This window comes from Anser cygnoides, chromosome 2 (assembly GCF_040182565.1).
Source record: "Anser cygnoides isolate HZ-2024a breed goose chromosome 2, Taihu_goose_T2T_genome, whole genome shotgun sequence".
Classification (NCBI taxonomy): domain Eukaryota; kingdom Metazoa; phylum Chordata; class Aves; order Anseriformes; family Anatidae; genus Anser; species Anser cygnoides.
In genome coordinates, this window is record NC_089874.1 from 28082501 (window position 1) to 28098683 (window position 16183).

Below are 16183 nucleotides of genomic sequence, written 5' to 3' on the forward strand. Positions count from 1 at the left end.
AATGTCTAAATACCACTGGAAGGCAGACTGATTTGTTTGGAGGTAGAACAAATCAGTAAAATAATCTCACACCATTTATAGTAAATACACACTATTTCCATTTATTTTCCTCCTATTTTTCTATGTTTCTATTTAGCAGACTAACATACAGTTGCAATGCTAACCTGTAGGCTTATTCTATTCCTTCTACTATCTCTCATTCTCCACCAAATACTAATGTTTTCAAAAAGTCCTTATATTGCCTTTCCTTTGCTTTTCTTATATGTCATTAAACATCTGATAACTAGTTGCCAAGATAAGGCAATTAACTTTGTTATCATAATTTCCACTTTCACATTTCAAATTTGCAAATAAACAGAACTTTTAATTTATTTGGGTTAAATATTTGGGTAAGCATAATTTAATCCTGCTCTCCACATTTTTCTTTGCGGACATTGATTCTTCATCTTCCAGTTTTAGGTCTTTTCCATCTGCTGTCTTTGTGGAAGAGAAATGCAGTCAACTCAAAGGTTTCCCTTTGTTAGGTTGACCAAAGAAACCAGTCTATTCTGGCTGAAGTCTTACCAACAGTAAGGAAAACACAATATGAAAAATTCTTTTCTACTTCTATCTATTTACTAGCAGTAGTGTTGTGTGTAATACTAAAACCACAGTTATTTTTCATCATTTGTCACTGACTGCTTGCTGTTCTTTCTACACTGACTATAATATAACTTTCTTATGCGGTAATGTGGTCTAACCTGTAAATCCACATTTTGTATTTGTGCATTTGACTTTTCTGTCTAAGGGATTATTTACACTGGTAAATCACAGTAGGATGGGGTACAAATCTACAGCATACTGGCTTCTCTCTGCCAGATTCCCCTGTGGATACTTGTAGCCTGCACTAATGCCAGCTCTGTGCAACATGTGGAGTAAACAGCATCACACAGTGCTGTATTTAGTGCTTAGCAAGTGTCAGCACGAAGTTAGTATGTAGCAGCAAGTATACTGCAAATTCATGCTTTAGCTTGCTGTACTAACCTGCTTGTGTAGACAAGTCTCGAGTGTAGTACTTCACACTCGTCTCTATTGAATTTCCTGTTATTGATTTCAGACCATTCTTCCCATTTATCAACATGATTTTTTTGTTTGTTTGTTTGTTTTCAGTGATGCACCCCCTCCTTTTTTTTTTTTTTTTTTTTGTTTTCTTTCAAAGTTACAACATCAGCTCTTCGTAGTCTTTAATGATACTGTAAATGATTACCAGATGGTACAGGTGGGGTCTTAACATTGCCAGAATAACCAAGCTGGCAATTTTAGAGTTTTTAGACTGCAATCACACAAGTTTAAATAAATGATTATTTGGGCACTAAACAGGAAACTCACCAGATTACTTACCAGAAGAGATGACTTCATGTGTTAAGGGAATGAGATACTTCTATCACTTATCTTCTTTTGGGAGGAAAGTAGATCAGCAACTTTAAACTTTAAGTAGATTTTCATGTGTAAAGTCAAGGCAGAAAACTGTCTCTCTTGGACCTATCTACACTTAATAAAGGCCTAGTTCTTGCTCATATTAACAAATGAAGTAATTCTCCAAAGGAGGGTATCTGTAGTCTTTTGGGGATTTACGCTGACAGTTCCTAATGAATTAGAAGTAGTCCTTATTTCTGGCCTGTTAGTATGTTTGTATTACAAATACAAGCATTGCCTGGACCAGAATTTCCAGTCTGGGGAAATGGCTTTTACGTCATTCTTAGACAAGCTCCTACATTTTAATATGCATCATATGATTAACAGAAGCTATGCAAGTTTGCATTATAAGTTAACCTTTAAATCAAAACAAGGATTTGAACCTTTACAAATATTGTTTAATTTTGAACATTAAATGTAGGTCATTTAGCTTGAGTTTGATCTTCATCTATAAAACCTTAAAATGCAAATATTTGGAAGACAAAACCCACCTAAAGCTACTGTTTACACTATTTTACTGTTAATTGTTAGCTCTGTGTTTACCTCTGGTTCCAAAGTGGCTATCATAACATATAGAGTATGTTCATGTGGAAACAAATGGGCAGGTCTTTTTGGTTCGTTGCCTGCAGAGACAAACTTTACCAGTGTTCTCACCATAACAGATATGAGGATGAATCAATGTCACGTCATTAACACACTCTCTTGTGCTAATATAAGTCTGTGCTAGGTATAAATGTAAGAACGTTACTGAGGTAATGCAATTGCACATTTTTGGGTTGGAGGGAGGTATGGTAATCTTGCAGCATAAGTGAAGTCTGTTCAAGCTTTGCTGTTAAAAAATAAAACAAAACAAAATGTATTTACAAATTTGCGGAGCCTGGACTGGAACTGGGGAAGCAATTTTTTTTTTTTTAACACTGGACCAGTTTCTGCAGAGTGCTTCTGAAAAAAGTTTTCTGTTTCTTGTTCTCCTGGCCTGTTTTTTTTCCAACCATTCAATCTTATCTTATGACTGTATGACCAGACATTGGCTAAGCAAGAATTTTGTGAAATTTTGGATTCAGTGGTCATTAGGGCAAACTTGACGGGCTTCAAGGTGCTTCTGTGAACCTAACCTCTACAGCTTAATTAAACAAAGGAAAGACTATTTAAACTGCAAAGGAGGACAGTGTCTTCCCCCATTTCCTCATTTACTGATTAGTCAATATCCTCAGAGTTTATTTGCAGTGTTGCTCACTATTAGAACTGAAATACCAATTATTCTCTATTGCTTCACAGCCTGACCCAAATAAATTGGCTCATTTCCTGCAGACATGCTGTCAGAGGTGGGTCCTTCCACTACTTCATTATTTATATTTCTGTTATTATTAGTCTTGCTAATCATCATCCTAAGTAGGGTATAGAATGGAACCTCACCTTTCCAAGGGCTATGATACTGGAAGGAGACAGTGAACTCCACACAGCTCCTTTGTGTGGCACCGAATCAACTCTTGCAGCCATCCAATTTCTTCTCACTCACGTTGCTTCCTGCTGTTCAAGGAGAGAAGATAGATGTCTCCTTTTCCTACCGGTAGCTGTTTTTGCATGCCCTGCATGAAGATTCTTATACTTCCTACCATCTCCTTCACCACTACTCTAAAGAATTATATAAAGGCTTTTGTTGCAGATATTCCACTTGAAGAAATGCCCTTCTGCTGAGAAATCACAACATTTCTTCATCTACAATTACAGGTCATTGTTTTGAAGTTTCTCAAAAGAGCTACTGAAGAACATCATTATTGCCAATCTTTTCTTTGTAAGTTTGAACTATCAAATGCACTTGTATTGAAAGAAATCATGTGTGGACAATCTGAATCACAGAGCAGTTTGGAAGTTCTGTGGACTGAAAATAAATTGCTGGTTATAAGAGATTTGGCTGTAAACTCTGTCTGCCAATCATTTGAAGTAACTTAGCTGGACATCATACACAAATGGGTGCAGTCTGCTTGATTTAAGAGTGATATTTTCTGTTGTGTGCATTTTCAACTCTGGAATAAGAAATCATGCTCTAGCATTTCACTGTCCAGGAACATTATACTGCATCATTTCTGCAAAGGTCATAGTTACAAAGTCACTTTAAAGCATTGAAGGACTTAACTCTTCTAAGTATTTACAGTTGTCCCATTATGTCATTTTTTGGTCTGTATTTCCTGCCATTCGTTGCTTAAATAAAACCACTGACATGATTTGAAGTACTCAGTTTTGGGGCAGTCTTAAATGTAAGTTTCACTATTCATGTGATACCTAACTTCAAGCCCACTGAAATCTGCGACAAGATTCACATTGCAGTCAGTGGATTTTCTGTCCAGATTTTACTGAATACTGACACAACCCAAAGATGTCACAGGCTATGTAATGGTGTGTCTTATAGAGTAACGTTACTGAATCTTCCCAATGAGATGGAAGAGACAATTTAATCAGTCTTTCTTATCTTTGAAAGGCAAGATCTAGTCAGTAGATTACTTCATGGCTGATATTTTTCGTCTTGAAAACAAAACATCTCTTTATCTCACTCCCAAGAAACATAAAGAAAGTGGTCTTGATGCTTCAAGAAAAATATTCCTACAAAAGGTTCTGTGTCTTTTCAAGACCATTGCAAAAAGAAGAATTGAATTGTTGTTTTTTGACATTTTCCTTATGTAATTTTATTTATTACTTACTATTTATTACTTAATATTTGCATAATGAGATCTGTGATCTTAGCCATTGTCAGCCACAAACACAGACAGTCCCTGTCAGAAAAACAAGGTAAACTGATATAGAAGATTGAAAGCAGGTATCGTGGATGATAAAAAGGAAGACTAGAGAGGAAGAGGAGGAAAATAAGATATAGAGATACTGGTTAGTGTCTCAAAACCATCTAAGTTCTGCCACACTATTGCTATGGGAAAATGTGTACAATAAGGACGCGCTAAACTGGTGTTATCAAACATGATAACTTGTAGGCTTGTAAAATAAGAACCTTAGGGACAAACATAGGGGTATATAGTAAAACAACACTTGAGAAAAATAGAAGAACAACAATGAGAAAGAAATGCAGCACAAGAGCAAGATAGTAAAATAGGTAAAGCCCACCATCTTATTCCAATAGCTACATGGAGAATTTCTATACTGTGCTCCATTACACAGTACAGGTAGACCCTCTCTTTCGGCTTCCACATCAATTTTCTGTACCCCTTCATGTGACAGGTCTTCCTGGTCTGTCAGTTGGCCTCATCTCACCCATACCGGAAGGTGAACTTAGTTTTGTTGCACTAAGGGATCCTGAAAAGCTCTACTGCCCATATTACAGATTCAGCCTGATTCTTTCAGCCATAGTATATGGGTGTCTTCTGAAATACCTTTCTGAGAAGTTTAGTGATATTTCTGCACCTTGCTAACATGGTGCTTCTTAGCATCTAAGACCCTGTCAGGCTGCCTCAAGGGTAGATATTTGCTCTGTTGAGCAAAACAATATGTGGGACTTGTCTTCATGGTCAGAGGCTGTCACTTGGACATAAACTTGCTGGTGCTCTAAGCTAGTCATACTGGCTCATACCAATAAATTTGTATGAGAAGCTAGAATAGTCAGCAAGCACACAGTCTAAATGACTTGGGAATCTCAGCTAGCTTCATCTCCTCTGGCTTGGAGCACGCTTGGAGCTGGTGCATAACAGTCACCACTTGACAATGTACACTGGCCATAAATCTCGTTAGAAAGTTGGTTCTAAAGATTTGTGCAGTTGAAGAACAGAACTTGAAACACTCTTCCAGAGCACGTTCTGCCATTTCCCAGCAATGTGTCATTGCCCAGATGAGATATCAAATTTTTGCATTGCCTTAAATTCCATGGAGTTGCATTTAGCCAATAAGGAGTGAAAAATACTCCACAACATTAAAGGAATTATGGAACTTTTCATCAGATCAGATATCTGTCACCAGACCTGCTCTGTTTATTTATTAAGATAGATGGATTCTTCATGAATTGATATGAAACTTCTGCATCTATGAACTGCTGGATATTGTGGTTCACTGACTACTTGAGTTATACTTGGTTAATTTGGCACATATCGTGTAGAAAACTCAGAAAACTGCTCAACCATGGTTTTTCATCATCCCTTCCCTTCCCTTCCCTTCCCTTCCCTTCCCTTCCCTTCCCTTCCCTTCCCTTCCCTTCCCTTCCCTTCCCTTCCCTTCCCTTCCCTTCCCTTCCCTTCCCTTCCCTTCCCTTCCCTTCCCTTCCCTTCCCTTCCCTTCCCTTCCCTTCCCTTCCCTTCCCTTCCCTTCCCTTCCCTTCCCTTCCCTTCCCTTCCCTTCCCTTCCCTTCCCTTCCCTTCCCTTCCCTTCCCTTCCCTTCCCTTCCCTTCCCTTCCCTTCCCTTCCCTTCCCTTCCCTTCCCTTCCCTTCCCTTCCCTTCCCTTCCCTTCCCTTCCCTTCCCTTCCCTTCCCTTCCCTTCCCTTCCCTTCCCTTCCCTTCCCTTCCCTTCCCTTCCCTTCCCTTCCCTTCCCTTCCCTTCCCTTCCCTTCCCTTCCCTTCCCTTCCCTTCCCTTCCCTTCCCTTCCCTTCCCTTCCCTTCCCTTCCCTTCCCTTCCCTTCCCTTCCCTTCCCTTCCCTTCCCTTCCCTTCCCTTCCCTTCCCTTCCCTTCCCTTCCCTTCCCTTCCCTTCCCTTCCCTTCCCTTCCCTTCCCTTCCCTTCCCTTCCCTTCCCTTCCCTTCCCTTCCCTTCCCTTCCCTTCCCTTCCCTTCCCTTGTTATTTCTTTTCAAAATTCATTTTAGTTACACTAAACTTGCCATTATTATACATCTCAGTCCTTGTGGTTATCTGAATTTTTAGCACTTTGTGTGTGTGTGTGTGTGGCTGAAGCCATTACAAAGCTTGAAGACATTTCTGTCATTTATGTATATCCAGACAACTTCAAGTGATTTTCATCTAATGCAAGCTTTCTTTTTCATAGCCCTAAAGAATGTTTGATGAGCTTTAGACAACATACTAATGTTAATGTGTAGAAGAAGACTGTGTAATGTGTAGAAGACTGCTGTGAGTAAGCACGCTGTCAATTTTGTAAAAACATTCACCACAACCAACATTTGGATCTGTACTTTTGATACATAGAGTCTAAATACTCCATTTCCATTGAAAATATTCTTTAGAAAATATATTTCAGTTCATTTCACACTGTGTTAATTGTGTAACACACTGTAACTATTACCTTTTACCAGCCACAGTTGCTCATGTAATGGGAAATGATGACTTTAACAAGGAATTATTAGATCTGTTTGATCTGAGAATGCACATGTGGACAATGGGGGCTGCAGCCTGGAACATACACCATTTTCTCCCCCTATGAGTATATAATTGAATTACAAATCTCACTTTAGGAAGAAAAAAAAAAAATGCCAGTAAGCCTTATGTTTTGCAGCTAGCCCTGCTGGGTGGCAAATTTTATTTAAAACTACTAAATAAATATGGGGCATTTAGTATTACTTCAAGACTAATTTAAACCATGTCAGATTTTCTAAATGGAGAACATGTAAGCAAAATTAGTTTTTACTGTAATTTAGAAATATATATATATGTATATTTTTTTTTTTTTCTGAAGTACTGTTACAATTTTAAAATCTTATATTGGGTGGTAGCATCTCACGATTTTCCTACAAGCAGGAAGAACACATGCAAGTGTCAGAAGGTAATTCCACAGTATCTAATGAGATTGTTTTGGAACCATTTTGCAAAACTCTTTAAAAAAAATATTTCTGGAGTTGTAGCTTGGGGAAGTGAGAGACCTGAAGTCTTGTGAGACACGTCTCACAGGAACATAAGTTAGTGAATGCACTAGTTGACAGTGCCACGTGTTCCTTACTGGTCAAATAATTATTATTTTTGTTCTAGAAATTGGGAATGATGAGTTAGAATCCACATGTTATGACATGAATCCACATGTTATGACATGTTTATCCACATGAAATGACTTGGGAACCTAATGTCCAATTTTCATAAGTTGCTGAGAGACATAGGGGTTTTGAACAGCTGTGAGCAAAAAAGATCTCTCTCTTTCCTATTAGAAGCAGCTATGCCAGTCTCAGTGGGGTTCTTAGTTCAGGTAAACATCACATTTTGAGAGGGAAGATACACTTACTAGCGTTGACGTGAACCCACTTGACTACCTCAAGACCTGGCATAGTACCTCTATGAAACATCCTATCACAAGTAATGTTTGTGTAGCTGTAGCCCTCAGTCTCCTTGAGCCATTTTCCTAGGGCCTTCAAAATAATTCAGACTCCCTGAACAACAGATTGTTGCTTAGATTCATTGTATTGGCACTGCTGTTGCCTTCTCAGCTATAACTACAGCCTAATCTCCCAGGTGTCTAATTCAGTTACGTGTATAGTCCCTTGCAACTGGCTTCATCAAAGCAACCGAAGTACTGCTGCAACTTTCCCTGCTGGGCTGCTCAGAGCACTAGCTCCATCCTTAAAGCTTTGGAGAAAGACTACTGTAGAAGCTGGGAATGTCTAGTTTGTGAGTTATATATAATCATATAAAGTGCCTAATGCTTGCCATCCTGTAAACTCTGTAGCTGGAGGGCCTGACTAAAGTCTCCAAAACCTGGAACATCTACACAAACAACAAAGTGGCACCAGCTTTTTCTTAAAGAAGTATTGAACATGGGAAGAGAGATTGAGAAGACTGACTTCGTCTGGGATCCACAGTGGCACAAGCTATCTGTCTGGGTGCTACCAGATTCAGCTTCTTAGTCCTTCCACTCCCTGCACCTGGTCTTCCCATGACCTCTATGTGATGAATAAAGAAGGCCTATATAGTAGCTTATTCAAATTTGAGCGTTTCACAAGGCACTATTCTACCTAGAACCAGTGGAAGTATGTCTGATCAATTAAAAAATGTCCAAAATCCTTTTAAAATTGTGCCCAAATATTCATATAAAATCTTATGCTGCCACAGAGGAATATGCTTTTAGGAGGCACTTCAGATTCCTTTTGGGGTAAGTATGAAGTTGCCTGTGGCCTGCAGCGCCACTTGGCTTTCAGATCATTGCAGCTCACAGAAGCTGTTCTCAGTGAACACAGACCTCGTAACTTTATGAGGTTCCAAGAGGCCAACTTACACCTGTCAGCTGGAATGCAACTGAACTCAAGCACTGCAGGCCCACCAAAGTATTGTGTTACTGACCTGTGAGTAACAGTATTCAGTACAAGAGGGACATAGAACTACTGGAGCAAGTTAAGAGGAGGGCTACTAAGATAATTAGAGGACTGGAGCACCTGTTGTACGAGGACAAGCTGAGAGAACCGGGCCTGTTTAGCCTGGAAAAGAGAAGAATGAGGGGAGACCTCATCAATGTGTATAAATGTATGAGGGGAGGGTGTCGAGAAGACGGAGCCGGTCTCTTTTCAGTTGTGCCCAGCAACAGAATGAGAGGCAATGGGCACAAACTGAAGCACAGGAGGTTTTGGCTGGATATGAGAGGGCACTTTTTTACTGTGAGAGTGACAGAGCACTGGCACAGGTTGCCTACAGAGGCTGTGGAATCTCCTTCTCTGGAGATATTCAAATCCACCTGGATGTCAACCCAGGCAATGTGCTCTAGGTGATACTGCTCGGCAGGGGTTTTGGACTAGATGATCTTCAGAGGTCCCTTCCAACATTGTCCATTCTGTGATTCTGTGAGTTCACTTCCTTGTGACTCTCACTATGCCATTCTTCCCACTTCCCTGGTTTCACAAGTCCCATATTTGCCAAAATTGGTCTTGAAAGCCCTTATATGTTTCAGTTACTTTCCAAAAGAGATGTGAGATACCTAAGTCACAGACTTAGAATCACAGAACGATTGAGGTTAGAAGGGAATCCTGGAGGTCATCTTGCCTAACCCCTCTGTTGAAGAAGGGCCACCTACAGTAGGTTACGTAGGACCAGGTCCAGGCAAATTCTGAATATCTCTATGAATATAGAATTCACAACTTCTCTGGGCAACCTCTGCCAGTTCTTGGTCACCCTCAATGTAAAAATACTTTTTTTCTTATGTTCAGACGGAACATCTTGTGTTTCAGTTTGTGCCCATTGCTTCTTGTCTTGTCACTGGGCAGCACTGAAAAGAACCTGGTTCCACCTTCTCCACAGCCTCCCTACAGGTATTTATATGCACTGATGAACTCATCCTGAGCCTTCTCTTCTCTAGGCTGAATAGTCCAAACAGTCCCTCCACAGGGATGCCTTAGTGCCCTTAGTCATCTCTGTGGTCTTTCAGTGGACCCCTGTAGCTCCATATCTATTTTGTATTGGGGAGCTTAGAACTGGACACAGCACTCCAGGTATGGCCTCACCAGTGCTTAGTAGAGGGGAAGGATCAGGTCAATTGGCCTGCTGGCAATACTGCCCAGGACATCAATAGGCTTCTTTATTGCAAGGGCAAAGTCACTTACTCTCTTACAAAAATGTAGCCAAAGGCACAGAAAATGGTGTTATTTCACTCCCTGCCCAGTCATCCAACCCCAAATCAAACCCAAATAATTAACTATTTATTTATTTATTTATTTTTAAATTCACACAAGCTGAACTAGGTCTTACGCTGTTGTGGTTTAACCCGGCTGGCAGCTAAACACCACACAGCCGTTCGCTCACCCTCCCCCCTCCCTCTCTGGGATGGGGGAGAGAAACGGGAAAGTGAAGCCTGTGAGTTGAGATAAAGACAGTTTATTAAGACAGGAAAATAATAATAACAATAATAATAATAATAGTGATAATGGTAATAGTATTAACAATAATAATGTGTAAGAAAACAAGTGATGCACAATGCAATTGCTCACCACCCGCTGACCGATGCCCAGCCTATCCCCGAGCAGCCGGCCCCCCCACCCCGGCCAGCCACCCCTATATATTGTTTAGCATGACGTCAGATGGTATGGAATACCCCTTTGGCCAGTTTGGGTCAGCTGTCCTGGGTCTGTCCCCTCCCAGCTCCTGCTGCACCCCCAGCCTGCTCGCTGGCAGGACAGAGCAAGAAGCCGAAAAGTCCTTGGCCTGGTGTAAACACTGCTCTGCAACAATTAAAACATCAGCATGTTATCAGCGCTCTTCTCATCCTAATCCAAAACATAGCACCCTACCAGCTACTATGAGCTACTTAACTCTGTCCTAACTGGAACCAGGACAGATATCCACCCCTTATTCCATACCATTTATGTCATGCTCAGGTTACACTCTGTCCAATACATTCTAATTAATCACCATTTTCATCTATGATATATAGCAATCATGGTAGTGATGACATACATTATTATATAATAATTAACATACTACAATTCAACTCATGGGCTATTCTCACCCAGTATCAAATCCCCTTGAGGTACACACCGGACCTCCCCATTCTTTTGCATTACCCACCAAGTGCATCCAGGTCCCTGAGCAAAAGCAATTCCACGAATGGGTTTGCCTTTTCCTGAGGCAGGAGTAGCCCAGACTGTTTTACCCAGCATGTTTCTTACGTGCACTACAGGAACTTTATCCCCTTCTACAGTGCGTAACAGGTTTGATTGGGCAGGTCCAGCTCGGTTGGCAGATCCCCTCGTATTGACTAACCAGGTGGCCTTTGCCAAATGTGTATCCCAATTTTTGAATGTCCCAGCACCCATTGCTTTCAGTGTAGTCTTCAACAGTCCATTGTATCGTTCAACTTTTCCAGAGGCTGGTGCATGATAGGGGATGTGATACACCCACTCAATACCATGTTCTTTGGCCCAAGTGTCTATAAGGTTGTTTCGGAAATGAGTCCCGTTGTCTGACTCAATTCTCTCTGGGGTGCCATGTCGCCATAAGACTTGCTTTTCAAGGCCCAGGATAGTGTTCCGGGCGGTGGCATGGGGCACAGGATATGTTTCCAGCCATCCGGTGGTTGCTTCCACCATTGTAAGTACGTGGCGCTTGCCGTTGCGGGTTTGAGGGAGTGTGATGTAATCAATCTGCCAAGCCTCTCCATATTTATATTTCAGCCATCGTCCTCCATACCAAAGAGGTTTTGACCGTTTGGCTTGCTTGATTGCAGCACATGTTTCACAGTCATGAATAACCTGTGCTATAGTGTCCATGGTCAGGTCCACCCCTCGATCACGAGCCCATCTGTAGGTTGCATCTCTACCTTGATGGCCTGAGGTGTCATGGGCCCATCGGGCTATAAATAATTCACCTTTATGTTGCCAGTCCAGGTCCACCTGAGCCACTTCAATCTTAGCAGCCTGATCCACCTGCTGGTTGTTTTGGTGTTCTTCAGTAGCCCGATTCTTGGGCACATGAGCATCTACATGGCGTACCTTTACAACCAGGTTCTCTACCCGGGCAGCAATATCTTGCCACAATGCCGCAGCCCAGATGGGCTTGCCCCTGCGCTGCCAGTTGTTCTGCTTCCATTGCTGTAACCACCCCCACAGGGCATTTGCTACCATCCATGAATCAGTATAGAGATAGAGAACTGGCCACTTTTCTCGTTCAGCAATATCTAAAGCCAGCTGAATGGCTTTTACTTCTGCAAACTGACTCGATTCACCTTCTCCCTCAGCAGCTTCTGCAACTCGTCGTGTAGGACTCCATACAGCAGCTTTCCATCTCCGATGCTTTCCCACAATACGACAGGACCCGTCAGTGAACAAGGCATATTTCTTCTCATTTTCTGGTAGCTTGTTGTACAGGGGGGCTTCTTCAGCACGAACCACCTCCTCCTCTGGTGATATCCCAAAGTATTTGCCTTCTGGCCAGTCCATAATCACCTCCAAGATTCCTGGGCGACTGGGGTTTCCTATTCGAGCCCGCTGAGTAATCAGTGCAACCCACTTGCTCCATGTAGCATCAGTTGCATGATGCGTAGAGGGGACCCTTCCTTTGAACATCCAGCCTAGTACCGGCAGTCGGGGTGCCAGGAGGAGCTGCGCTTCAGTACCGACCACTTCCGAAGCAGATCGAACTCCTTCATATGCTGCCAATATCTCCTTTTCAGTTGGAGTATAGCGGGCTTCAGATCCTCTGTATCCCCGACTCCAAAACCCCAGGGGTCGACCTCGAGTTTCCCCAGGTTCTTTCTGCCAGAGGCTCCAGGTGGGACCATTCTCTCCGGCTGCGGTGTAGAGCACATTCTTTACATCTGGTCCTGTTCGGACTGGCCCGAGGGCTACTGCATGAACTATTTCCTGCTTAATTTGTTCAAAGGCTTGTCGTTGCTCAGGGCCCCATTCAAAAGCATTCTTCTTACGGGTTACTTGGTAGAGCGGGTTTACAATCAGACTGTAATTTGGAATATGCATTCTCCAAAACCCCACGACACCTAGGAAAGTTTGTGTTTCTTTTTTGCTAGTTGGTGGAGACATAGCTGTTATTTTGTTGATCACATCCATTGGGATTTGACGGCGTCCATCTTGCCATTTTATTCCTAAAAACTGGATCTCTCGTGCAGGTCCTTTAACTTTATTCTGTTTTATGGCAAAACCAGCCTTCAGAAGGATTTGGACTATTTTCTTCCCTTTCTCGAAAACTTCTTCTGCAGTGTCACCCCACACAATGATGTCATCGATGTACTGCAGGTGTTCAGGAGCTTCCCCCTGCTCCAGCGCAGACTGGATCAGTCCATGGCAAATGGTAGGGCTGTGTTTCCACCCCTGGGGCAGCCGATTCCAAGTATATTGGACTCCCCTCCAAGTGAAAGCAAACTGTGGCCTGCACTGTGCTGCTAGAGGGATGGAGAAAAATGCATTAGCGATATCAATTGTGGCATACCACTTGGCTGCCTTTGATTCCAGTTCATACTGGAGTTCTAGCATGTCCGGCACTGCAGCACTCAGTGGTGGCGTGACTTCGTTCAGGCCACGATAGTCCACTGTTAGTCTCCACTCACCATTAGACTTTCGCACTGGCCATATGGGACTATTAAAAGGTGAATGAGTCTTGCTGATCACTCCTTGGCTCTCCAATTGACGAATTAGCTTATGGATGGGACTCAGGGAGTCTCGGTTGGTGCGATATTGCCGCCGGTGCACAGTTGTGGTAGCGATCGGCACTTGCTGTTCTTCAACCCTCAGCAACCCCACAACAGAAGGGTCCTCTGAGAGACCAGGCAAGGTAGACAACTGTTTAATGTCCTCTGTCTCCAAAGCAGCTATGCCAAAAGCCCAGCGGAACCCTTTTGGGTCCTTGAAATATCCTCTTCTAAGATAGTCTATGCCAAGGATGCACGGAGCATCTGGGCCAGTCACAATACGGTGCTTTTGCCACTCATTACCGGTTAGACTCACTTCAGCCTCCAATACAGTTAACTGCTGGGATCCCCCCGTCACACCATAAATACAGATGGGCTCTGGCCCTTTATAGCTTGATGGCATTAGAGTACATTGTGCACCGGTGTCTACCAAAGCCTTATACTTCTGTGCGTCTGACGTGCCAGGCCATCGAATCCACACAGTCCAATAAACTCGATTGTCCCTTTCCTCCCCCTGGCTGGAGGCAGGGCCCCTCTAGTCCTGGTCAGAATCTTCATTTCTGTGTTTAAAGGACTGCCTGCTGGAAGTTGGAGCAGCAAACCTTTCAGAGAACTCCTTTTTCCCAATTGTTTTCCTTTGCAATTCACGTACCCGTGCCTCTAGGGTCGCAGTAGATTTTCCATCCCATTTTCTCATGTCCTCTCCATGGTCACGTAGGTAAAACCACAGGGTGGCGCGGTGTGTGTGCCCACCATATTGTCTTCCTTGCATAGATGAACGTTTACCCCTAATAGCTGAGACACTGGTTTGTACAGGTGGGGAGGAAAATAAACTCTCTTTAAGTTGGTGGATCTCTTCAGAAAGTTTCTCCAAGGTATTCTCTTTTAGCTGGTGGACACTAGTTCGTTCAGGTGAAGGGGAAGATAATCTTTCTTCAAGTTGGTGGATCTTTTCAGAAAGTTTCTCCAAAGCATTCTCTTTTAGCTGGTGGACACTGGTTCGTTCAGGTGAAGGGGAAGATAATCTTTCTTCAAGTTGGTGGATCTTTTCAGAAAGTTTCTCCAAAGCATTCTCTTTTAGCTGGTGGACACTGGTTCGTTCAGGTGAAGGGGAAGATAATCTTTCTTCAAGTTGGTGGATCTTTTCAGAAAGTTTCTCTAAAGCATTCTCTTTTAGCTGGTGGACACTGGTTCGTTCAGGTGGAGGGGAAGATAAATTCTCTTTAAGTTGGTGGACCTCTTCAGAGAGTTTCTCCACAGCTGAGACACAGGCCTTTAGGGAAGAGGAGAGATTTCCTTCGTACTGCCGGAGTATTTTAGTCACTTCATTCACTGTGGGATTCTCCTCCGTTTTCCAGGCTAGCATTGCCAATGAGCTGGCATATGATGATGGGGCACTCTGTACAAACTTCCGCCACATGGGTAGTGTACACCGGACTGCATCTGGATCTGCGGATGTTTGTGCGTCGTCTAGGTCCTTATAAATTACTTCCCGTACGGCCAATTCCCTCAGGTACTGAATTCCCTTCTCCATGGTGGTCCATTTGCTTGGTAAACATACAAGTTCTTCCTTGAAGAGATACCTTTCCTTCACAGCTGACAGGAGACGCCTCCAGAGGCTGCGAGATCGTGCTCCATCTCCAATTGCTTTGTCAATGCATGCGTCCCTAGCAAGGGATCCCAGCCGCCTGGCTTCCTTGCCCTCCAATTCCACATAATTGGCTCCCGTGTCCCAGCACCGGAGCAGCCAGGTGACAAGCTGCTCGCCTATACAGCGACCAAAATCTTTTCGCACATCTCGTAGCTCACGCTGGTATAGAGTCCGGGTAATTACTGTTGATTTTTCGACATCCTCATCCTCATCTTCAGTCTTCTGCACCTTTGATGGCCGGTGTAGAGTCCGGGTAGTTACTGTTGATTTTCCGACATCCTCATCCTCATCTTCAGTCTCCTGCACCTTTGATGGCCGGTATGGAGTCCGGGTAGTTACTGTTGATTTTTCGCCATCCTCATCCTCATCTTCAGTCTCCTGCACCTTTGATGGCCCAGCCTCGTCTTCACTACGCCCAGACTTAGCAGAAGACTGTCTGCGTTTTAAACGACCTGAGCCTCTATACCATTTTTTCACCTTGTCTACAGGGGCAACTTGCACTGCTACAGCTCGTTTCTCTGACCCAGCCACAGGGTCTGCCACAGGGGTTGGAATACCCTCTGCGGGGTCAACTTGCACTGCTACAGCTCGTTTCTCTGACCCAGACGCAGGGTCTGCCACAGGGGTTGGAATACCCTCTGCGGGGTCAACTTGCACTGCTACAGCTCGTTTCTCTGACCCAGCCACAGGAGTGGGAGCAGCTGCAGGGGCTGGAGCTGGAGCGGCTGCAGGGGCTGGAGCTGGAGCGGCTGCAGGAGCCGGAACGGCTGCAGGAGCTGGAGCTGGAACGGCTGCAGGAGCTGGAGCTGGAGTGGCTGCAGGAGCTGGAACTGGAGCGGCTGCAGGAGCTGGAGCGGCTGCAGGAGCTGGAGCTGGAGCGGCTGCAGGAGCTGGAGCTGGAGCGGCTGCAGGAGCTGGAGCTGGAGCGGCTGCAGGAGCTGCAGCTGGAGTGGCTGCAGGAGCTGCAGCTGGAGCGGCTGCAGGAGCTGGAGCTAGGTTGCTAGTAGCATCAATTGCAGCTCGATAGGCACAAGCCAGACCCCAGCACGCTACAGTGATTTGTGTCACTTTGGAACTGCCAG

General features: G+C 43.7%; 1 protein-coding gene across 1 annotated transcript; it reads right to left on the minus strand.

The window, feature by feature from the left end:
• Positions 1-13979: 13979 nt before the first annotated feature.
• Positions 13980-15771, minus strand: LOC136790031 (uncharacterized). The gene is made up of 2 exons (XM_066991763.1): positions 15408-15771; positions 13980-15329 (listed from the first exon to the last, which is right to left on the minus strand). The coding sequence occupies exon 2, from the start codon at positions 14982-14984 to the stop codon at positions 13986-13988; it is 999 nt and encodes a 332-aa protein (XP_066847864.1). The 5' UTR covers positions 14985-15329; positions 15408-15771; the 3' UTR covers positions 13980-13985.
• Positions 15772-16183: the final 412 nt, after the last annotated feature.